General features: G+C 49.2%; 4 protein-coding genes across 5 annotated transcripts; 1 reads left to right on the forward strand and 3 right to left on the reverse strand.

The window, feature by feature from the left end:
• Positions 1–483: 483 nt before the first annotated feature.
• Positions 484–3,372, reverse strand: Lst1 (leukocyte specific transcript 1). 2 transcript variants are annotated; one of them, XM_070024175.1, is made up of 5 exons: positions 3,259–3,372; positions 2,859–2,987; positions 2,399–2,497; positions 2,098–2,120; positions 484–709 (listed from the first exon to the last, which is right to left on the reverse strand). In XM_070024175.1, the coding sequence occupies exons 2-5, from the start codon at positions 2,881–2,883 to the stop codon at positions 560–562; spliced, it is 297 nt and encodes a 98-aa protein (XP_069880276.1). In that variant the 5' UTR covers positions 2,884–2,987; positions 3,259–3,372; the 3' UTR covers positions 484–559. The 2 variants fall into 2 exon arrangements, with proteins under 2 accessions (XP_069880276.1, XP_069880275.1); XM_070024174.1 differs by having other exon boundaries at positions 2,859–3,372.
• Positions 3,373–8,345: 4,973 nt separating this feature from the next.
• Positions 8,346–10,596, forward strand: Ltb (lymphotoxin beta). The gene is made up of 4 exons (XM_070024173.1): positions 8,346–8,619; positions 9,211–9,256; positions 9,444–9,521; positions 9,945–10,596. Exons 1-4 carry the CDS (start codon positions 8,458–8,460, stop codon positions 10,403–10,405), a joined length of 747 nt encoding a protein of 248 aa, XP_069880274.1. The 5' UTR covers positions 8,346–8,457; the 3' UTR covers positions 10,406–10,596.
• Positions 10,597–14,903: 4,307 nt separating this feature from the next.
• On the reverse strand, positions 14,904–17,740 carry Tnf (tumor necrosis factor). Its single transcript, XM_070023388.1, has 4 exons — positions 17,411–17,740; positions 16,804–16,858; positions 16,336–16,383; positions 14,904–16,041 (listed from the first exon to the last, which is right to left on the reverse strand). The coding sequence occupies exons 1-4, from the start codon at positions 17,591–17,593 to the stop codon at positions 15,623–15,625; spliced, it is 705 nt and encodes a 234-aa protein (XP_069879489.1). The 5' UTR covers positions 17,594–17,740; the 3' UTR covers positions 14,904–15,622.
• A 2,041-nt stretch (positions 17,741–19,781) lies between these two features.
• Lta (lymphotoxin alpha) lies at positions 19,782–21,718 on the reverse strand. The gene is made up of 4 exons (XM_070023390.1): positions 21,686–21,718; positions 21,156–21,263; positions 20,993–21,080; positions 19,782–20,754 (listed from the first exon to the last, which is right to left on the reverse strand). The coding sequence occupies exons 2-4, from the start codon at positions 21,252–21,254 to the stop codon at positions 20,351–20,353; spliced, it is 591 nt and encodes a 196-aa protein (XP_069879491.1). The 5' UTR covers positions 21,255–21,263; positions 21,686–21,718; the 3' UTR covers positions 19,782–20,350.
• Positions 21,719–23,899: the final 2,181 nt, after the last annotated feature.

The raw sequence follows: 23,899 nt of genomic DNA on the forward strand, positions 1-23,899 counted from the left end.
GTTGTAGAGGGCTAGCCTTGAGTAAAAGGAGCTCAGGAGCTGGGTGCCGATGGCTCACGCCTGTAATTCTAACTATTTAGGAGGCTGAGATCTGAGGATTGTGGTTTAAAGCCAGCCCAGGCAGGAAAGTCCGTGAAACTCTTATCTCCAATAAACCACCCGAAAACAGGAAGTGTCACTATAGCTCAAGTGGTAGAACACTGGCCTTGAGCTGGAGAGCTGAGTGACAGCACTTAGCCAGAATTCAAGCCCCACTACTGACAAAAAAAAAAAAAAAAAGGAGCTCAGGGACAGTGCCCAGGTCCTGAGTTCAAACCTCATGGTTGACAAAGGAAAAAAAAAACTGTTTTCTGAACTTGAAGGAGTTGCAGGTCCCTAAATACCTGTCTCCACCCAATAAGTCACCAACCCAGGAGCAAGGTTTTGATGGCACTCATTTCCAATGCTGGCTTGAGATGGACTGAGAAACCTGAGACACAGAAATGGTGTGATCACAGTCTTTACTGGTAAACCACAGGATGACCTTGATGAGCTGCCTGGGATGTGGCCTTCGGGGTGCTCAGGTGGATTTGTTCTGGGCAATGCAGGCATAGTCACTGGTACAGGACTCTTCCTTTATTCCTTCCCCTTCTTCATCCACAAGGTCACTGCTGGACACTGGCAGCTTATGCAGAGATGCGTAGTGGAGCTCAGACTCTGGGAGCTGGGCCTGGCCAGGCAGAAATTGATGATGGGAGAGCAAGGAGTGGCACCTCCATCCTTTCCTGAGTTCTGCCTCTCCTCCTCATTGCTGCCCCGTGCTCTTTTTTATCTCTTTCTCCTTCTGAACTTTGTTCATCTGTCTATCTGTCCATCTACTGTCTTCTAATCCCTCAGCCCCATCTCTAGCTATGTCTGTTTCTCTGTTCCTCCCTTCTGTGTTTCTGTCTTCATTGCTGGCCTAAGTTCCTATTTTGTTCCTCACTGTTAATCCTCTTGTGTCTCAATGTCTGATTTTCTTTTCTCTGCCACTCTCATTCTCTCTCCTACTTTTTCTTTTGTTTCTTATGTTCTCTATCTCTCTCTCTGTCCTGTCCTATCTCTGTCTCTCTTTCTTTCTCTCTCTCTTTCTTTCTTTCTTTCTTTCTTTCTTTCTTTCTTTCTTTCTTTCTTTCTTTCTTTTCTGCCTGCCTGCCTTCCTTCCTTTCTTTTCTTTTTTTTCTTTCTTTTTTGTCAGTCATGGGGCTTGAACTCTGGGCTTAGTTGCTGTTGCTGAGCTCTTCAGCTCAAGGTGAGTGCTCTATCACTTGAGTAACAGTACCATTTCCAGTTTTCTGGTGGTTTATTAGAGATAAGAGTCTCACACACTTTCCTGTCTGGGCTGGCTTTGAATCTCAACCTCAGATTTCTGAGTAGCTAGGATTACAGGTATGAACCACACATGCTCCTCCTTCAAGGCTAGTGCTTTAGTATTTGATCCAAGCCTTTATATCAACTTTTTGCTGCCTGATTAGAGATAAGAGTCCCTCAGATTTATTTGCTCAGGCTGGCTTTGATGTGTGCTTCTCAGATCTCAGCCTCTTGAATAGCTAGGATTACAAGTGTGAGCCACCAATCCAGGCTTTGTTATTGTCCCTTGCTTTCTCTATCTTTTTTTCCCCTATCTTTGTTTCTCTTGTTTTCCTCTTCTTGTTTCTCCTTCCAGTCTCCTCATTTTCTCCTTCCCGCCCCTGCCCCACCCCCCACCCCCGTTTCTCTTGCCTGTCCTGGGGCTTGAACTTAGGAGCCTAGACATAGTCCCTAAAATTCTTTTGCCCAAGGCTAACACTCTACCACTTGGGCCAGAGCCTCACTTCTGGCTTTTCAAGTAGTTTATTGGAGATAAGAGTCTCAAGGACATTCCTGCCAGGGCTGGCTTTGACCTCAGATCTCAGCCTCCTGAGTAGTTAGGTTTATAGATGTGAGTCATTAGCATCTGGCTCTAGTTCTCTTGTGTCTCCTTTTCTGCCCTCATATTCTCCATCCTCTGATTCTCCCAGGCTCCTTTCTCGTGGCCCCAGCTGCCTCCACCCCCACTCAGGCTCTCCATGCCAATCCCCCTCCCACCCGCAGTCTCACCTGGCTCCTCTCCAGCCTCCTCACTGAAAGAAAAGCAGCAGGTCAGCACAGCCCTCCATGAGTCTCCACCCTCCTCATTGCTGCCCTCCCCACCCCCACCCCCAGCAGGCACTGCCTTAAGGTGTTGACTCTGTGGGAACCCTGGCCAAAGACCTGCTCCCCTGCACACTCCTGTCTCTCTCCCATTCTGCTCCAACACCCTCCACCCAGGACTTGTCAGGGTCAATGTGATTTCTGACCCAGCAGTAGGACGGATGTGGCTAGGTAGACTGGGACTGAGGGAGACGAGGGTGGAGCTCACCTCTTCGATGGAGCCAACACAAGCAGATGGACAGAATGACCACAAGCAGGAGCAGGAGCCCTCCCAGCCCCATGCCCCCAAAGAGGAAAAGGCACATCTCTGTAGGGAAGAGAGATCAGGATTAGAAGGTCTTTTTCTCTCTTCTCCTTTCCTGGACTCCCAGTTGGTTCTGGACATTTAAATTCCTCCCGCTGATCATTTTAGTAGTAGAAAAGATACCCTCAAGGAGAGACCTCAACTTTTTCACTTCCTACCATAGGTACACATCCTTTATCGGTTACCTCATTTCATATCTGAGACCAGTCACTCTCTGTAGCTTCCTAGTACAATCCCTGCCCTTTGTAAGACTTCTGTGAAGTCCCCTTATCCCTTGCTTGTGAGCCACACACAGCACACATTTTCCCCATGACTCCCTGAGCATTTACACCATCCCTGTACCACGTGACAGCCCCCTACTTACTCTCTGTGCAAATGCGTTCGTCCATTGCAATGTGACACAGGTCTAGGACTGGTGTGGGATTCAACAAGCTCCCCTCTGTTTCTGCTAGGCTCAATGGCCTGGGCTTGTCACGTGCTACAAGTTCCTCATCTGTGAAGCAATGAGGAGGGCCCTGTGTTACCATTCTTCCCCTAGCTGAGGAGCCTCACCTAAGTGCCAGTCCTGAGCTGGGCATAATCGCCCCTCACTGCTAATTCCCACCACAGTGTAGGCTATGCCAGTACTCCTTTCCCAGTAAGGAGCCTGAGACTCCAGCCTCAACATTAATGAACACTAGCCCGGAAGTGGTAGAGCTGGAGTTCAAGGTCAGTTTTAGCTAGGTCTAGAGGCCCTTTCTTCCTTCCCTCTGTAGGAGGCTGACCAGAGGTTCTGGAGGTTCCTCTCAAGCACTCAGTAGTTCTGCTCAGCACTGGATAGTGTTGGTAAGAGGGCTGCCGGAAGGAAAGGATTTAGGGTCTGAAGTAGGGGCAGGGACTGGTGAAAAAGACAGGAGGATGTTCAGTGTCCCCAGCTGTTGGGGCCCCAGGAGAGTGGGACCTTATTTGGCTTGTAGGGAGAAGTGGGGCAAGGAGGAGTGTCTAGGACCTATAACTTCCCCTCTCGCACTTCCTGCCATTCAACCACTGGTTTCTTTTTAAGGCAAAGAATGGGCCACAAACTTCACCCACAGCCAGATGTGTGCACTGTAGTTACAAACCAAGATCCTTCTTTTTAAGAGAAATGCTGGCAGCTGGGTGCTGGTGGCTCACGCCTGTAATCCTAGCTACTCAAGAGGCTGAGATCTGAGGATCACAGTTCCAAGCCAGCCCAGGCAGGGAAGTCCATGAGACTCTTATCTCCAATTAACTACCAGGACACTGGAAGTGATACTGTGGCTCAAAGTGGTAGAGCACTAGCCTTGAGGAGAAAAGTTCAAGGACAGCAACCAGGACCCTGAGTTCAAGACCAAGGACTTAGCTGTGCGCCAGTGGCTCACACCTGTAATCCTAGCTACTCAGGAGGCTGAGATCTGAGGATTGGGGTTCATAGCCAGCCTGGCCAGGAAATCCATAGACTCTTATCTCCAATAAAGCACTCAGAAAACCAGAAGTGGTGCTGTGGCTCAAGTGGTAGAGCGCTAGCCTTGAGCTGAAGAGCTGAGGGACAGCGCCCAAGCCCAGAGTTCAAGTCCCAAGACCAGCCTCCCTCAAAAAAAAAAAAAAAGAGAGAGAGAGAGAAGAAAAGAAATGCTGAGGGTTGAGGCAAGCACAGGTCTGGGTAGAAGGGGGAGACATGAGATCACTGGGAGCTATGGAAAGCCCAGAACCAGAGGCCCAGATCACAGGCCTCAGAAGATGAAAGAGTCTTCCAGATTGCTATCTCCCTTCCTCTTAGCTTCCTCTCACCCTGGTATCTGGCCACCCCTCCAGGGTTTCCCCTAGCAGATCCTGCTAATTGGGTGTAAAGAAGGGCTGTCCCCTCACCTTCCAGCTGCTCCTCTGGCTTTGATTCTCTCCATCTACTGCACTGTGCCCTTTCCCCTCTACTCCACCCTCAGCATCTAGGCTCCTGGTATACTAAGCTAGTGAGCCCCCTCTGCTCCTGCCTTCTGTCCAGCCCACTGCAGTCCGTGAATGTCTGCCTCTTCCAGGTGCCTCCTCTGATGAACTGGTTCCCATAGGTGCTCATCTTGCATCTATTGAGAGCTCAGGATCGATACCAGTGTGTGTGAGTGTGAGTGTGTGTGTGTGTGTGTGTGTGTGTGTCTGTGTCTGTGTGTGTGTTTGTGTACATACTCTGGCTCCTACATCAGACAGATCTCTGGTGGGTGTGGGGTCATTCTCTTGGTGTCCTGCAGTTCTATGCAGCATGATGTTTGTAGCTGATTGATTGAAAAGCAGGAGAGTCAGAGGCAGGCAGACTAGATTCACGTGAGCAGTGCTGATGGAGGACAGAAAGTGGAAGACAATTTGGCAAAGGAGGTGAGGGTAATTGAGGAGAAGTTTCTGTAAGAGGCAACATTGTGTGTTCAGCACAAAACAAAAGGCAATGGTGGAAGGCTCTCAGGACAGGTATCTGGGTGAAGGCCTCTTAGGGGCACTGAGATGGAGAGGGAGAGGGATCCTGGGGGATTGCACACTTAGACTTTGAGGAGAGTGAAGACTGGGAGCTCAGAAGGAGGCAAGGGAAGAGAAGGAAATTTGTGTCTACATTCATGTATCTGTGTTTTTTTTAGTGTTTTCTTTTCTTCTTTTTCTTTTTACATAGAATCTCATTGTATAGCTCACACTGGCCTTGAATTTGAGATTGTTGTTACCTATGCTTTCTGAGTGCTGGCATTTTAGGCGTGTACCACTATCTGGCTACTTCACATTTATTTATTTTTGCCAATCTTGGGGCTAGGCACTGTCCTGAGCATCTTTTGCTCAAGCCTAGCCAGCACAATACCACTTGGGTCACGGAGCCACTTTTGTTTTTTTCTGCTTCTGTGGTACTGAGGAATCAAACCCAGGGCTTCATGCTAGGAAAGCACTCTACCTCTAAGCCACAGTCCCAGCCCTACTTTAAATTTTGTTCTTGAATTCAGGAAACTTTCTTCTACTCCCCTCCTCCCCCATCTTCAAAGGTCCCCTTGCAGAACTATAGCATGATATTCTACTAGTGGATATTTTTTTACATTTTATTATTAATTGTTACATTTTATTATTTAAAAATTCAAGAAAAATGGAGAAAGGATTATATAGTAAATTCTGGAAGCATGGCTCAAATGGTAGAAAAAAATGCTTACCAATCCCAATAACCTGAATTCAAACTCCAGACCTACCCCTCAAAAGGCAAGAATTGTACAGTGCAACTTATCCCTACCACCTATATTTTACAAGTCATGTATTGTTGTTATTGTTGGGGTTTTGTTGTTGTTGTTGTTTTTTCCTGTCCTGGGGCTTGAACTCAGGGCCTGGGCACTGTCCCTGAGCTTCTTTTGCTCAAGGCTAGCGCTCTACCACTTGAGACACAGCACAACTTCTTGCTTTTTCTGTTTATGTAGTGCTGCGGAATTGAACCCAGGGCTTCATGGATGCTAGGCAAGCACTCTACCATTAAGCCAATTCCCAACCCAAGTCATGTTTTTTGTATTTACTATATCACATATCTATCTTGATTTTAGTATTTCTCAAGATTGCAAACATGAGTTCTTGTCACCCTTAGTATGCTGGGTTACTGAATTTAGTATTTAATACTGAGTTCAGTACTCATTTCCTCATTTTTCTCTTTTCTTTTTTGCTTGAAGAAGACAAAATTTACATACAGTGAAATGTACAAATCCAAAGTTAGTATTCAGGGTTTTTTGGGGGGAGGGTGTCAAATCCAGTGCCTCAGACATACTGGCCAAACACTACCACTAACTCATTCACAAATTTCTTTTTTTATTTCTTTTTTTTTTTCCAGTCCTGGCGCTTGAACTCTGGGCTTGGGTGCTGTCCCTCAGCTCTTCAGCTCAAGGCAAGCGCTCTACCACTTGAGCTACAGGGCCACTTCTGGCTTTTTCTGCTTATGTGGGGCTGAGGAATCAAACCCAGGGCCTCATGCATGCAAGGAAAGTACTCTACCACTGAGCCACCTTCCCAGCCCCAGTCTTTTTAAAATTTTTTAAATGTTATTTATTTATTTATTTATTTTTGTCCATTGTAGGGCTTGAACTCTGGACATGGGCACTGTCCTGAGCTTTTCAGCTCAAGGCTAGCACTCTACCACTTGAACTACAGTGTCACTTCTGGTTTTCTGGTGGTTTATTGGAGATAAGAGTCTCAGGGACTTTCCTGCCCAGGCTGGCTTTGAACCACAATCCTCAGATCTCAGCCTCCTAAGTAGCTAGGATTACAGGTGTGAATTTCCAATACCCAGCCCATCCACACATTTCTAAATCTCTCTATGCATCAGTTTTTCCTTAGAGTTTTTCTCAAGATTAAAGGAATATATATGAAGTAAGTAAATCTGTGTTTCCTACAAGCTCAGTACTAGTTTATTTGCTATATTATTGCTGTTATTGTTGTTACTACTCAAACTCAGAGAGATCATCAAGAAGAGATCGCTGAGTGCCTATGTATAATCCCAGTTACTCGGAGGCTAAGATCTGAGGACCCTGGTTAAAAGCCAGTCTGGGAATAAAAATCCAAGAGACTCTTATCTCCAGGTAACTGACAAAAAGCTGGAAGTGCAGGTGTGGCTCAAGTGGAAGAGTGCCAGCCTTAAGCCAAAAAGCTCAGAGTACAAGGCCCTGAGTTCAAGTCCCATATCGGCACACACACACACACACACACACACACACACACACACACACACACACACACACACACTCACACACACACACACACACACACACACACACACACAAGCAGAGAGGTGATCTGGGACCACTTCCTTGTTCTTCCTTGCAGCCACTTTTTCTTTCCTGAAGTTCTGCTCCTCTTGACTCCTCCCTCCCTCTTCCATTCATTTGGTCCTTGCTGTTTTGTTTTGCTCATTCATTCATTCACTCATGTTTTTCTGCATTTATTCATAGACATTTAGTAAGTTCCTACTAAATTTAGTAAGCTCCTAATGATGGGGCTTTTCTAGATTGAAGCTTTCTTTTCTTTGTTAGTACTAGGGGATAGTATTTGAACCTGGGGACACAGGTATGTTTTACCACTTGAGTCCTGCTTCTAGACCTTTAGTTTTTGAGGGGGGGGTTGTCTCTCTAACTTTGCCTAGGCTAATCTTGAACTTGAGATCCCCTTGCCTCTACCTTACGAGCAGCTGAGATTACAGGTGTGTAGCACAATGGGCATCTTAGACTGAAGCTTTTATGTGGTAGGGACATGCCTTATTGTTTTCACTTCATTTTTTATGCTTTGTAGAAAAGAGAGTAATGCTTTGTTTCCAAGACTTCAGCCCTTGCCCTTGAGGTGTCTGCAGACTTTCTTCTAATAACAGCTCTAGAAGAATGCACACTAGCCAGATGCTGGTGGCTCACTCTTGTAATCCTAGCTACTCAGGAGGCTGAGATCTGAGATTAATGGTTCAGTCAGCCTAGACAGAAAAGTCCATGAGATTCTTTTCTCCAATTAGAAAAGTCCATGAGATTCTTTCCTCCAATTAACAAAGTGGAGCTGTGTCTCAAAAGGGTAGAGTGCTAGCCTTGCGCAAAAAAAGCTCAGGAACCAGTGCCAAGACCTGAGTTCAAGCCCCGCAACCCACCAAAAAAAAAAAAAAAAAGCAAGCCACTTTGGACTTCTGTATTGTCATTACAAGCCTTGCAATGTCTTTTTGCAAGCTACCTTCTCTCCCTAGGCTTCCTTCCCTCTGACCCATGTCTAACCCCTCTTCAGCTCTATTTGAAAGCCTGACTCAAGAGCAACTCCTTCCCCAGTTCAGAGAACCCAGGCATCTAACTGCCCCACCCCAGCTCTGGGTAAACAGGAAGCTGGGTGAGGGGAGCAGGGGTGTGGAAAGTCCCAGCCAGGTGAATGGGTCTATAGGGAGGAGGTAGCCCCACCCCTGAGGTATGAAAGCCCCCTGACCTGGACGTGGGTCAGTCTAGATGGGGGCTTCAGAGCTTCAGGGCCGGGGTGAAACTCCCCAGGGGAGAGGCTGCCTCCTGCTGGCTGTGGCAGGAGCCACTTTCCTGGTAACACTGTTGCTGGCAGTGCCTATCACCATCCTGGCTGTTCTGACCTTGGTGCCTCAGGAACAGGAAAGCCGGGTGAGTGGCTGTAGCAGACCCTGGAGGGTTACATCTTAGTGCTTCCTGACCTCTGGCTATGCTTGACCTTTGGTGTTTTGTAGACCAGGAGCTCAGATGGCTGGCTGATCTTGGTGGAAATGCCTTGTCTGCTTCTTTGCTAATTCTCTTTCCATGTTCCTGTGATGCTGTGGTGTCTTGATGTCTCCAGGCTCCTTCCTGGTTTTCTGGCACACTCAGGCCTCTACCTTTTGAACTACAATGTGCACTAGGGAAGTGCAGCAAACCCTAGGCCTGGGGCTTAGGTCCATGGTGGGAGGTGTGGAGTTGGCATCTATCTGCTGGATCTGGTTTTTGTTGTTGTTGTTGTTTGTTTTGCCAGTTTGGGGACTTGAACTCAGGACCTGGGCACTGTCCCTGAGCTTCCTTTTGCTCAAGGGTAGCGCTCTACCACTTGAGCCACAGCACCACTTCCAACTTTTTCTGTGTATGTGGTACTAAGGAATGGAACCCAGGGCTTCATGCATGCTAGGCAAGCACTCTACCATTAAGCCACATCCCCAGCCCCCATCTGTGTATCTGAACTCTGGGCATTTGACTCCACCCAACCAGGTAATGGAGACCACTGGCCTGAGGGCACAGCGCCAGCAGGGACTGGGTAAGCGCAGACCACCTCCCCTCCTGCTCTCCAGCCTCACAGATTGCCAGCTCTCCCCCTGCATCCTCAGATACCCTCTTCCTCCACGAACGCAGGGTCCCCACCCCTAAGCCCTCCACCCCCCAGTCCTCTCAGGGGGAGCTTGCGTGGGTAACCATTCTGCTCCCAACGGTGGACTGTATTCCAGATCCAGCGTTTCAAGAGGTGTCAGAGAAGGAGCCAGAAACAGATCTCAGCTCCAGGCCTCCGGCTGCCCACCTCATAGGTAAGATTCTGGCAGATCTGAGTAAAAGGTTAACTAGTCCAAGAACACCACGCTTCACCACCTGTAGCACCCACCCTGACCCTGGCCCGAGCAGGCAACACCTGGCCCTGATCTCCCCGCCGCAGCCCTCCTCGCCCTACATCCCGGTGCCCTGGGCCCCCAGCTCACTCGTTCCCGAGGGGGTGCCCCCTCGGCTCGTCTGGGCCGGGTCGGGCATTGAGGGCCGCACCCACCTCCTGCCCACTCTCTGGAAGACCGGGGTGTGGATCGCTGATCTCGGGATCGGATTCCCCCAGAGCCCACCCGGGCACTAAGCGCTGCACCCGCCCGCTGCTGCCCACTCTCCAGAAGACCCCGGTCTGGATCGCTGATCTCGGCGATCGGATTCCCCCAGAACCCACCCGGGCCCCTTCTCTCCGGCAGGGGCTCCGATGAATGGCCAAGGGCTGGGCTGGGAGGCGAAGAAAGAAGAGGCGTTCCTGAGCAGCGGGGCGCAGTTCTCGGGCTCCGGGGGGCTGGCGCTGCCGCTGGACGGCCTGTATTACCTCTACTGTCAGGTGGGCTACCGGGGCCGGGCGCCCCCTGCCGGCGGAGACCCGCGCGGCCGCTCGTTCACGCTGCGCAGCTCTCTGTACCGGATCGGGGGCGCCTACGGGCCGGGCAGCCCCGAGCTGCTGCTGGAGAGCGCGGAGACGGTGGTCCCGGGCCGGGTCGGTGCTGCCGGGAGGGTCGAGTACGCGGCGCCCTTCTGGTTCACAAGCGTGGGGTTCGGCGGCCTGGTGCAGCTCCGGAGCGGCGAGAGGGTCTACGTCAACATCAGTCACCCCCATATGGTGGACTACAGTCGGGGAAAGACGTTCTTTGGGGCTGTGATGGTGGGCTGAGGACGTTCTGCTTTCCCCGGGGTGGGGAAAACAAGGACTGAGGGGTGCGAAGGTGTGAATCGGTTCGGTTGTTGGGGACCGAGACTCCTGGGACTCCGTGGCAATGGGGAAAATGTAGGAGATGCGTTCTAGAACTGATTTTTGAGCCTGATGAAAATAAAGGATGTCAAAGCCTTAGTGCTGCCAGGACAGATGCGGAGATGCTAAGATGCTAAGCGTATCTTTTTATTGGGGTGGGGAGAGGTTTGCTGGGGCTTGGACTCTGTCTCATGCATTCTAGGCAAGCACATGATCCCTGGAGCTATGCCTCCAGCCCCATGAGCATGTCCAATTGGGGGGGGGGTGTGCACAGGAGGGCATCTCTGTATTTTTCCTATTGTATGAAATCACTTATAATATTGCATACGGTCTTTGCCCCACCCACCTGTGAGGCTAAGCCACCACACCTCATTGATGAGTCCAGTGGGAGGGTGGAAGAAGAGTCCTCCTTAGATCCAGAAGCTCTGGTAAGCATCCTGATTCTCAGGGCTAGGTAGTCACTGGACTCTTGCTGTACTCTTTTCTCTTGGGGTGTGCCCATTGTGAGGGGTCACTATGGGAAAAAGATAAGTGCCACTCAGAAATGATCAGTGGGGGCTGGGAACGTGGCTCAGTGGTAGAGCGCTTGCCTTGCATGCCTGAGGCCCTGGGTTCGATTCCTCAGCACCACATAAACAAAAAGAAAAAAGCCGGAAATGGCGCCGTGGCTCAAGTGGTAGAGCGCTAGCCTTGAGCTGAAGAGCTGAGGGACAGCGCCCAGGCCCAGAGTTCAGGCCCCACCACCAGATCCAAAAAAAAAAGAAATGATCAGCGGCCGGTGCCAATGGTTCACACCTATAAGCTTAGCTACTTAGGAAGCTAAGATATGAAGATCATGTTTGAAGCTACTCCTGGGCAAGAAAGTCCATGCCACAAGACTCATCTCCAGTAAACTACTTTAAAAACAAAAAACAAAAAACCAGAAGTATAGCTGTTTGTTGTTCAAGTAGTAGAGTGCTAGCCTTGAGAAAAAAGAAAAAGATAAAAAGATTAAAAAAAAAAAAAAAAAAAAAAAGCTCAGGAACAATGTCCAGGCTCTAAGTTCAAGCCTTAGACTGGAAAGAAAAAGGAGGAGGAGGAGGAGGAGGAGGAGGAGGAGGAGGAGGAGGAGGAGGAGGAGGAGGAGGAGGAGGAGGAGGAGGAGGAGGAGGAGGAGGAGGAGGAGGAGGAGGAGGAGGAGGAGGAGGAGGAGGAGGAGGAGGAGGAGGAGGAGGAGGAGGAAACGAATAGAAAAGAAAAGAGTAGAAGAAATGACCAATGGCAGAAGAAAACCCTAGTAGGGCTTAGGAACGTTAAGCCCTGGCGTGGAATGGAGCAGCTCTTCCTGCTGGCTTTCTGAAAACCCTTCTATTCTCTAACCAAGAAACGCTTACCAAGGTGGTGGGGTCTGAAGAGAAGACGCTAATGGAAAAGTGAGGGGAAGGTGTTTGAGGAAGATGGGGAGGAGCCAGAAGGCTGTGGTTGCAGTTGGAGGACACCAGGGAAGGCCTGAGGAGGAGGTGAAGGAAACTGATGCCATTGAGTTCCTTCTAGGTTGGGATGGAAAGTCCTCACCCTTTGTTCACACTTAGATTTTCCTTCCCCGAGGTGGGCAAGTGGCATGGGGCCCTTAGGGTGAGTAATAGGAGTCCCCCCACATCATAACCAACTTTTAGCCCTAGGCTACCAGAAGCAGAGGGGGATCCGAGGCCCTATCTAGGTCACCCCAGTGGGTCACTCCACCCCCTGTAGCATACCACATAGCTGATTTTCCTCTCCCTGGAAACCCAGGTTAAAGGAAATCCCAGCTTCACTGGGGGCCCCCACTCACTGGGGCTATATTTCCGATTCCATCTTTGTCTTTTTCTCTGCGTCCAAAAGAGCCTTTCTGTATGGTGGAAGGATGACAAAGATTCTTTGCTTAGCCAAATGTTAACCACTTTTATGTCTAATTTGAAAATGTACTTATAAAATTTAGTTTTAGTTAAAAAAAAACAAAAAACCTTATCTTGGGTCTGGGAAGGTGGCTCAGTGGTAGAATGCTTGCCCTGCATGTATGAGGCCCTGGGTTTGATTCTTCAGCACCACAAAAGAAAAAAGCCGGAAGTGGTAAGAGCGCTAGCCTTGAGCTGAAGAGCTGAGGGATAGCACCCAGGCCCAGAGTTCAGGCCCCACAACCAGATTCCCCCCCCACCAAAAAAACTATCTTGCTTGCTCTGTGTGTGTGTGTGTGTGTGTGTGTGTGGTGTGTGTGTGTGTGAGTGTGTGTGTGTGTCTGTGTGTGTGGTGTGTGTGTTTTATAAGTTCTGGAGCTTGAATTCAGGGCTTGGGTGCTGTCCTTGAGCTTTTGTGCCAACAGTGCCCAGCCTAACTACTTCTAAGAAGTTGTACAAAGGAATTTTTCTTTTTTCCCCTCACTCGTACTGGGATCTGAACCCAGGGCTTTGCTTTACAGCTTGAGCCATGCCTACCTCTTGGTATCTGATCATCTTTTCTATCTGGTGAGGTTCCCCACCCTCGGGGTGAGGGCTGAGTATCGTGGCCTGTCTCAACAAGTGTCTTGTCGGATTTGTTCAGGAAGTATTATCCTGCCCCTCGTTTTTCTTTGCTCTTAACTATTTTCCATGCATTATTCTGTTTCCCCTTGCCTATGCTATATTCAGCGTTGAGTCTAGTCTCTCTCCCACTGCAAGACACCGTAGCAGTAATTTTCACACCTATCCATGGTTCTGAATATAGCCTTCCTTACTGTGATTTAACAAGTACTATTGAACAACGTTTTGGATTTTTTTGTTTGTTTGTTTGCTTTTGGTTTTGTTTGTTTGTTTGTTATGGGGCCTGAACTCTGGGCCTGGACGCTGTCCCTCAGCTCTTCAGCTCAAGGCTAGCACTCACTGTACCACTTGAACCACAGTGCCACTTCCAGCTTTTTTCTTTTTGCTTATGTGGTGCTGAGGAATCGAACCCAGGGCCTCATGCATGCAAGGCAAACGCTCTACCACTGAGCCACCCTCCCAGCCCCTGCTTTTGGTTTTGTGTCAATACTGGAGTTTCTCCTTAGAGCCTGGCCTGGACATTGTCCTTTAGCTATTTAAAAGCTCAAGGCTGGAACTCTACCACTTGCACTTCACTTCCAGATTTTTATGGTTAATTGAATATAAGGGTCTTGTGAATTTTCCTCCTCTGGCTGGCTTTGACTGTGAGCCTTACATTTCAACCTCCTGAATAGCTAGGATTATAAGCCTAGTTGGTTTGGTTTGCTTTTGATGCTGGGGATGAAACCCAGGACCTTACACATTGAATAATTGTTTTCTTTTCTTTTCTTTTCTTTTCTTTTTTGGGGGGGTCCGGTCGTGGGGCCTGAACTCTGGGCCTGGGCGCTGTCCCTCAGCTCTTCAGCTTAAGGCTAGTGCTCTACCACTTGAGCCACAGCGCCACTTCCAGCTTTTTTTTCTTATGTGGTGCTGAGGAATCGAACCCAGGGCCTCATACATGCAAGGCAAGCGCTCTACCACAGAGCCACCTTCCCAGCCCCTAATTGTTTTCTTTAGCAGAGTACTCTATCTCTCTTTTCAGTTTACCCATTTCTCACCCCTCCCCAAATCTGTCAAAAAGATCAATGAGATCAGAGTTGTCGATTGAATCCTTTGCCCATATCTTACTTTTGGTTTCTTTTTGAGAGGTTTTAGTGCTAAGGGTTGACCCCCCCAAAGGCCTTGCGCATGTTAAGCATGAACTGGCCTTCCCCATCAAACCATATTCTTTGTTTTTATTTTCTTCAGTCTTCCATTTTGCTCACTGAGAAATGGGAGGAAATGGAGCAACTGGCAGGTGGTAAGGGAAGTAAGGCCAAAACCACTGAGTGCCTTCCATGGCAGAGCTGAGCTGAATGTTGAGGGTTGAGCCTTCTCTTTTCAAGTGTCCAAAATGCAGTGTGCATTCCTTAGCTCCATTTTGTATTTACAGACATGGTTGGCTGGTTCAGAGCTGGAGGTAGTGGTGGTTGGATTTGAATGTTTTGGAGCCCAGACACCTGAGTCTCTGGAAGTCCCTTGGCTGTGATTCAGTTACCTGAGAATGTGGTTCCTCCTTGCTGTCAGGCCACGACAGACAGCCGGAAAGAACTGCAGTACTTTCCCAGCAGAAATCTGGAATTCCCAGAGTGGGGAATTCCCCTGCCTTAAGGGACAGGTAATTAGGGTCTCCAGCTCTTGTTTCCTGGGTGAGGGAGGCTATGGAGTAGATTTCATTTTGTAGAGTGTCTTAGGCCCCAGAAGCCTAAGGACTGAGATCTGGGTCCAAGAATCTTTAGCACCTTAGAGAAAGGACTGCATTCAAGAAGTCTCCCCACTCCCCTGTTTCTTCATCCACCCACCTCACCCCCAGAGACAGATGCAGAATTAATTCCAAGAATGAAAGTGTATTTCTTTTCTAAGCAATCTTTATTTCTCGCCACTGACTAGTAGGACGATTACAAATTCAACTCCCCTGGGGAGCAGAGATTCAGCCATGTAGTGACCACAGTCCAGTCACCAAATCAGCATTATTAAGACAATTGGATTAGATAGTTTGTTTTAGACATAAGCAAAAGGAGGTACAGGGGCCTGAGGGCCAGGTAGAAACAGCCTATAGTTCAGCTCCATTTTCACAGAAAACATGTCTGGCATAAGGCAGCTCCTACATTGGGTGCCCCCCAGGACACACCTTGACCTTCCAAATAAATACATTCATATGTTAATAAATAAATAAATAATAAATAATAAATAACCACAAGTACAATCATAAATAGAGAGGGCTTGCCCTGTGAGGACTCTGCATGTCAGGGAAGAGTCTAGAAACATCTGAAGAGAGGAAGGCCTGAGGTGGACTCCTGCCAAATGCTAGTTGAGGTCTTCTTCGAGGGGGTTTTTGAACCAACACCTGTCTGATCCCCTCATTCTAGACATTCCATTGGAAGCCCCAGTGAGTTCTAGAAATTCCAATTTGAATTTCAAGCTAGTGAGGGCCCTGTTATCCAGGCCACATATCCCTGCATCTTTCATTTCGGAGTGTTGATGATGATATTTATAAGCTTAGGGTTCAACTCTGATCCCCTAATTCCCTTCCTAAACCAGAAGAGGAGAAGGGCATCTGTGACAAATGAATGGACATCCATCCCTCTCACAAGGCAATGATCCCAAAGTAGACTTGCCCGGCTTCGGCAAAGTCTAGATATTGGGGCAGATTGACCTCAGCGCTAAGTCGGTCACCCTTTTCCAGCTGGAAGACCCCTCCTAGGTAAATGGGCTCATACCAGGGCTTGAGCTCAGGCCCCTCTGGGATCTCCTTCTGGCACGGGCTCTTGATGGCAGAAAGGAGGTTAACTTTTTCCGGGTAGGAGGTGGCAAAGCGGCCGACGGTGTGGGTAAGGACGAGGAAAGAGGAGCAGCCTCGGCCCTTGAAGAGAACTTGTGAGTAGACGAGGTACAGCCCGTTAGATGGCACCACCAGATGGTTGTCTACCAGTTCCATGCCATTGGCCAGGAGGGCATTGGCACGGCGGCTCAGCCACTGCAGCTGCTCTTGCACTCGTTGGTCTGCTGCAGGGAAGGAGGGAGATGTGAGTCAGTGTGTCTCCTCTCAGTTCGCTCCCCACATCCTGGCCCTCAAGTTCTGCCCACCCCCACTTCCGGTTCCTGTCCGGTCTTTTCACATCCCGTTTAGTTGTGAGGTCCTGAGTATCCTTGGGGGCTTGCTGTTCCTCCACCTCCCCTTGAGTTCCTCAAGTAAAGTCTCCCAGGTCTCTCTATTCTCAGCTGGGTTAAGCCCCCCAAATCCTATGCCTCAATGTCCCACCTGCTCCTTCCCTCAGGCACACACTCAAGAGTTCTTACCTACGACATGGGCTACAGGCTTGTCACTTGCCATTTGAGAAGAGGATCCTGAGGAAGAAAGAGAGAAGAAAAATCTGAGTTCCAAGCAAGGTGCTAATGGCTCACACCTGTGATCCTAGCTGCACAGGAGGCTGATATGAGGGTCACAGTTCAAAGCCAGCCTGGGCAGGAAAGTTCATGAGACTCTTATCTCTAATTAGCCAACCAAAAGCCAAAAGTGGAGCTGTGGCTCATGGTAGAATGCTTGCCCTGAGCAAAAAAGCTAGGGCACAACACCCAAGTCCTGAGTTCAAGCCCCCCATACCAGGAGAAAAAAAAGCTGTGTTCCTTAATCTTCCCAGAAAATATGTGTCCGCTTTGATCACCATTGTTCCCCATTCCTTTTTAGAACCAAAGTTCTGAATTTGTCCCACTGTTCCCATTCCCTCCCTACCCCAGATTTAAGAGAGAGGCTTTGGGAACACTTACTAAGTTCGAGGGTATGGGCCAGTGGATTGATGCTAGGGAGGCCATTCTGGTACATCTGGGGGGAAAAGGAGAAAGAGAAGATCAGCATCAGAGGAGTCAGCCCCAAAGGAGAAATGCCTGACTGCTAGCTACCTTGTCCTGCTGTCCCAGGTCTGTTTTTGCTCTCCATTCATCCATTTATTCACCCACCCACCTGGCCAGTCAACAGCTTTTTCCATTGAGTGCCTTCCAGGAGCTAGGTACCAAGTCTTATCTCTCTTTCCTGTTCTCTCTGGTTTCATATCTGCCACATCTCTTTCTATTTTGTCATTTTTATTACTTGGTTCTTCCCCTTTCCTCTGCCCACATTCTATATCTCTCTTCACATCTCTCTTCATTTATGTGTATCTGCTCATTCCTTCAGTCATTCATTGGAGTCAGTTAGTATGTCTGTCCATGGATCCGACATTCTATTTGTCTTTCTCTCCTCTCCCCATCTCTTTCTGCTTCCTCATCTCTCTCCTCATTATTCCTTCTCCTCAGCACCCATTTTTCTCTCTCCACATCTTTCATTCTCCTCCCTCATTTCTGTCTGGTCTTAAATAACAAAGGCTGGCAAGACACTCACCTCTTCTCGCTGGGGGCCGATCACTCCGAAGTGCAACAGGCAGAAAAGCGTGGTGGCTCCTGCCACAAGCAGGAAGGAGAAGAGGCTGAGGCACAGATACCTTCTGGACCTCTGGGAGCTTAGCTTCTTGGGCAGTGCCTCCTCTGCCAGCTCCACGTCCTGGATCATGCTTTCAGTGCTCATGGGGTCCTTCCCAGATGAAGATGGGGAGCTCTGGGGCAGTGAGAGGGACAGAATCAGCCTGTCTGGCCGCTTGTCTGGGGTTATTTCCAGAGGGAGTGGGGCAGTGGTCTACAGTTGCTTCTGTCCCTCCTGGCTGGTCCCCCGTGTCCTCTCTGAGGGAGCTTGTGCTGGCTGAGTGTGCACACAGCTGCCTTTATAGCCCTTGGGGCAAGAAGAGGGCGGGGAAAGGCTCTCATTCAACCAGCGGAAAACTTCCTTGGTGGAGAAACCCATGAGCTCATCTGGAGGAAGCGGTAGTGGGTCCTACACCTCTGTCTCAGTTTCTTCTCCATTGCGGGGGCGGAGGTTTGGAAAGTTGGGGACACCCAGGCATCAAGGAGACTCCTCAGCCACCCCTCCAGGATTTGCAGGCAATTTACCAATGTGTTTCTAGGACTCTGGGAGCTAGCCCTTACTTCCTCTAATGCCAATTGCGTCTTATTTCTTTAGGTAATAGCATTTCTGGTCTATTTTCCTCTGATTTCCAAATAGGACTCCCATGAGGGTAGAACTTGACCTGGGGGACTGAGAGAGGGTTGGGGGGGCTGGGGGGGTACGTGGGGGACTTCACAAAGCTGAGAACTCAATGGAGGAGGAAAGCTATGTCTGACTCCCAGAGCTGGTAGGGGGAACTGAGGGCAAGGCAATTTGAAACTAGGGGGATGCACAGGATCTCTGGGAGGGCTGAGTGGGAGTAGCAGGGACAAGCCTGGGACAGCCCCAGAGGGAGTAAAATTAGTCCTGGGAATTCACAGACCCCCACAGGGCAGGCTTTCTTCTTTCATTTTGACCTGGAACTTAACACTGCCTCTTTTTCAGTCTTGACTTCCAAGGAACTCTGAGGCCTCCATTTTTGTTTTTTGTTTTTGTTTTATTAGGGTTTTTGGTCATGGAGTTTGAACTCTGGGCCTGGGCGCTGTCCCTCAGCTCTTCAGCTCAAGGCTACTGCTCTACCACTTGAGCCACAGCACCATTTCTGGTTTTCTGGTGGTTCATTGGAGATAAGAGTCTCACAGACTTTTCTGCCCAGGCTGGCTTTGAACCACAATCCTCAGATCTCAGCTTCCTGAGTAGCTAGAGTTACAGGCGTGAGTCACCAGTGCCCGGCTGTTTTTGTTTGTTTCAACTGAAACCCCCAACTCTCAGAGCACTGGCATATGACCACGTCTCCTCAATTATTTCCTCTTGTAGTTCTAGAGGCTCTCTCACTCCTAAGGGCTTGACACCTTCCAGAAGATTCCCATAGCGCACACCATAGTTCTGGAGATTCCCTCACCCTTTGGTGTGGTCACTCACTTCTTCTGAGAGGCCTCCTGGAATCCTCCCTCCTCAGAGCCTCCACATATGACCACAACTCTCCAAGAACCCTCCCCCGCTTCCCACCATTCCGTGTCCCACACTTCTTCTTTGTCTCCACAGCTTCTCCTGGAGCAGTCAGGCTGCCTGGCCTCCATAAATCAGCCATGTATATATGGAGAAATTTGAATCCCTTAATCTCCTTTTTTTTTTTTTTTTTTCTGTAGGTCATGGGGCTTGAACTCGGGCCCTGAGCAACTTTTGCTTAAGACTAGTGCTCTAGCCCTTTGAGCCACAGCTCCACTTCTAGTTTTCTGGTGGTTAATTGGAGATAAGGGCGCTGGTGCCTCACGCCTGTAATCCTAGCTACTCAGGAGGCTGAGAACTGAGGATTGTGGTTCAAAGCCAACCCCGGCAGGAAAGTTCGTGAGACTCTCATCTCCAATTAACCACCAGAAAACTGGAAGTGGTGCTGTGGCTTAAGTGGTAGAGTCCTTGCCTTGAGCTGAAAAGCTGAGGAACAGAGCCCAGGCCCAGAGTTCAAGCCCTCCAAGTGACAAAAAACAAAACAAAAACCAGCCAACCACCACCACCAACAACAAAATGAGTCTCATGGACTTTCCTGCCCAGACTGGCTTTGAATCTCGATCCTCAGATCTCAGCCTCCTGAGTAGCTAGGATGACAGGCTGGAGCCTCCAGCACCCAGCAATCTCCTTGTTTTTCCCATAGGTTCTGACCACTCTGAGGGTCCTCAGGTGTTAGAGACCCAAGGAAACTCTCCCTCTACCCCAGATAAACACACATAAGCAGACAGTGCTTTTTACAGACAAAAAATACATTTATTTGGCTTCATTGAGGGTGCAGATGGCTCTTGTGGGTATCTAGCCAAGCAATGGCTAGCCTTTTGCTTCCTTCTAGACCCCCTCAGTCCCTCAGATCTACTTTTCCCTCTACCTCCCTTTAGGTGAGCCCCATGTGGATATGTTCTCATTCTCCATTTCTGGGCTCGCTCTCTCTTTTCTCCTGATGCCTTTTTATTGCCCCTCTTGCTTTTCGTCATCTCCCATAAATAAATAACTTAATTTCCTTCTTGATAAATAGTTCCCCTTCCCTGACATCTGTTCAAGTTCTCCATGACAGCTCATCTCCACGTCCGTGTTTCCCTGGCCTAGACAAGCGGGACAGACACGCAGCTCTCTCCTAGGGATTTCCTCAGAGGAGCCTCGGCATGTTTCACACAAGTGTTGGACTGCTGGAATGCCTGGAAAGCTCCAGGTAACTGGAATGGACGTCTTGAGACTGTTGGGATGGGCAAAGGAGAGTTGCTGTGACCCTTGAAATGGTCAGAATGGAGATAAATAGGGAGAAGGCCTTGAAATCAATTTCTGTCTATCTTTTTCTTTTCTAGACTTTTCCAAGTTCTACAGAGAAAAAGCTCCAAAGTAGACACTACTGGGCCTTAAGTCTAGATGAGAGAGGCCATTTGTCTGAGTAGATAGTTGGTCTCCCTGAGTGAGCACAAACACAGCGCCCACATACAGTGAGCGCATCCACGGTCCTTCTATCCCTGGACACAGAGATGTCTGGGCACTGAGGATAGGCACGTGGTTGGGGTACTGGGAGGAGAAGAGCTGGACTTCATGGGTTAGGAGGAGAGGGGTGCCGTCGGAAGGACAGCTGTTGCCACTGAAGAACACCTGAGAGTAGACGAAGTAGAGACCAGCCGTGGGGACCACGAGGGTATTGTTGTTCACAGTGAAGCCATGGAGAAAGGTGCGATCTGTGTTCGCTGTCCAGCTCAGTGAGCCGGGGGTGTGAATGTCTCCTAGGAAAACCACAGAGGGTAGGGATGGCAGGTCAAGGGCTTATTCGGTTAGTGGTCTCTATCCCTGAGAAAACAAGCCCTGGAGCACTGTGTCCCTAGGAAATGGCTGGAGATAAGTGGAAGGGGGTGTGTTGCCTCTGTCCTTAGGACAGAAGTTTAGGGGAGAAGCAGAGTCCTTAGTTTCAGGGTAGGAGGTCATCTGGGGATTACACGATTGGGTGGTCAGGGAGAAACTTACCAACAAGGTGAGCAATAGGGTTGAAGGTGCCATAGAAGGAATACTTGTGGGGGTGTTGATCTGTAGACTGGCCAATACGAGTGAGACCCTAGGGGAGAACAGTTAAGAAGGCTTGAAGGCTGTAGATTGAGGTTGCATCACCCCAACAGTCCTTATGTCTCACCTGGGCCCCTGGTGGCAGGGCCAGTAGCAGCAGCCCCAGGAGGAGGAGGAAGGGGCTGCCAGGCACCCTCAGGAGGTGGAGACGTCCAGGTGGTGTCATGGGGAAAATCTGCAGAGAGAGAGAGAGAGAGAGAAAGAGAGAGAGAGAGAGGACTATGAATGGGGCGGGGCCCATAGCAGAAAACAGACCTGCTGCCTGCCGGTGGGGACAATCACACTAAGACAGGGCAATAGACAGGAAAGCAGACCAGACACAGGTACAGAGACCCCAGGGTAGGCAGAGGAAGGTAGAAGGAGAGAGATGGAGGGAAGGAGAGAAGGACAATGACACCATCAGTGAATACATGACAACAGTAAGAGAAATAGGCTGACAGATGGAGATTTAGAAACCATGAACAAACCAAAACTAAACCCATCAGGATCCAGGCCCAGGCAGGCTAGGACCCAGGCAGGAGGCAAGAAGGGCCCTGGGCTCAAGCAGAGGGGCAAGATGCCTGGGGAACCCAAGGAGATAGGGTGGGAAAGCCTCACCTGCTGAGTGCCTGGGCCCGACGGACGCTTGTGTCCCTTTATAGAGGAAGCGGCAGTGGCTGCGTGGCAGGCAGCGGGCGGGTTCTAGGTCGGGGCTGGGGCCTGGGGAAGCCCCCAGGGCTTAGAAGATGCTGCTGTTTAAGCCGAAGGCAGGAAAGGCTGAGGCCTAGGAGGGAACCGCAGGCCAGAGCTTGGTGCACTTGAGTTCTGGGAAAGGGAGTCAGGGGAACTGTGGGTCTGGGACATCCAGGGAGTGGGGTTAGGCCTAGGAGTTCCAGAGAAGGAGCAAGTGTTTCGGGGAGTAGAAGGAAGAGGAGGGGGAACAGCTGGGCTGTGGCTGGAGGCCTGGTTCCTTGAAGAGCAGTCATTTGTAACACCTCTGCTCCCTTGGCTGATTAGAGATAGGCTTTTTTTTCTGCCCATTTCCCTCTCTTGCACCCTCCTCTCTTTCTTGTGCCTGAAGACATTAGTCACATTTGTCCCCATATAGTTTACTTTCCAGGTCTCTTGGCAGGTTTCATGCCAAAGGTTCCATGATAGACCTTCTTTGTCTGGGACATCTTTTGTGCCGATTTTTCTGGTGAAACTCTTAATGGAGCTCCATTTCACTCTCCAGGGTCCAGATTTGGAACATAATTTTTTTTGGGGGGTGGGGGGAGTTTCTTACACAAAGATGATTGGCTTATACTCCTCATAGGTCTCATCTTACTTCTGAAGGATGCTGTCCATGTTATGGCCCTTACAGATCAGATTTAGATAACCCCAAGTACATACACAGCCCAGGATTCTACAGCTCCATATTAGGGACAGCTTCAGAATTTCACGGTTGCAATTCTAGCACCAGGGAGGCTGAGGCATGAGGATTGTGAGTTCCAGACAAGCCTAGGCTATATTGAAGCAGACAAAGTTACCCTTCCTAGTAACTATGGCCATTTTGCCAGAATGTGGCTACATGAGGCTGTCAACCAAAATGTGGGTTTCCAGAAGACCAGTTGGGGCTAGCTAGATCAATAGCAGAAAGTCCACAAGCTAATTTTGAAATTGTACACCCGGCCTGGAGTTGATGTTACCCCTACCTGACCTTTGCCTTTCTGATTAATTTTTTTTCTTCCACTCCTGGGGCTTGAACTTGGGGCCTGAGTGCTGTCCCTGAGCTCCTTTTGTTTAAGACTACCACTTGAGCCACTTCCAATTATTTATGTGATTAATTGGAGATAAGAGTCCCATGGACTTTCTTGCCTGGGCTGACTTTGAACCAGGATCCTCAGATCTCAGCTTCCTGAGTAGCTAGGATTTCAGGTATGAGCCACCAACGTCTGGCTATGACCTGAGGTTTTTTTGTGTGTAAATAGCTTGGATAAAACCCAGAGTCTAGCCAGGTGCTGGTGGTTCATACTTATAATCCTAGCCACTCAGGAGATCTAAGGATTGCATTCAAAGCCAGCCCAGGAAGGAAAAAACATGTGATGGAAAATGACTTAGCCTAAAACACTCATCTTCCTCCCCCTACCCCTTATTGCAGCCATATCTTAGAAGTGTCCCTGCAGCAGACCTTGCTAAATCATCTCCATTCCTCTCTCCCCTGAACAAACATACCCTGAGATTTTGGAGAAGAAAGCCTGAGACCAAGACCATGCCTCATACTGATGCACCTAACACAGAGGCTGCTGAGACCCTCAAACTCCTTAGTCAAAAAACATTGCTCATCCACCCCACCTCCATTTCACCTGGCTTACATCTGCACCCCCCTTCTGCATTCTATCTGCCTAATATTCAAAGAACCCTAGTTGTAAGGGGGACCCCCTCATTTCCTCTTCAGCCAGGCTGAAGGAGACTAGGTCACCCTTCCCTGGCTTCTCTCCTGAATAAAACCTGTTGAGTTAGCTTTCTGCCCTTTCTTTATCCTGATGACCTCCTGACTCAGTTTCCTTATACCTTGAGATTGTTATCTCCAATTAACCACCCCCAAAATAAAAAATAGAGCTATGATTTAAAGTCTTGAGTAAAAAAGCTCAGAGACAGCACCCAGGCCCTGAGGTCAAGCCACACAACTGGTAAAAACAAGGAATAACAACAACAAAACAGAGTCTCCCCCTCCTTGGGACCCAAATTTCTTTCTGGCAATATCCTGGTTCAGGTCACCAAGAATAAACTCCTTTATCCTCTCTAAAAAGTCATGATCTTTGCTGGTCTGTGCTGCTATAACATTTGGAG

The sequence above is a fragment of the Dipodomys merriami genome, unplaced genomic scaffold (assembly GCF_024711535.1).
Source record: "Dipodomys merriami isolate MVZ:Mamm:240054 unplaced genomic scaffold, mDipMer1.0.p SCAF_16, whole genome shotgun sequence".
Classification (NCBI taxonomy): Eukaryota; Metazoa; Chordata; class Mammalia; order Rodentia; family Heteromyidae; genus Dipodomys; species Dipodomys merriami.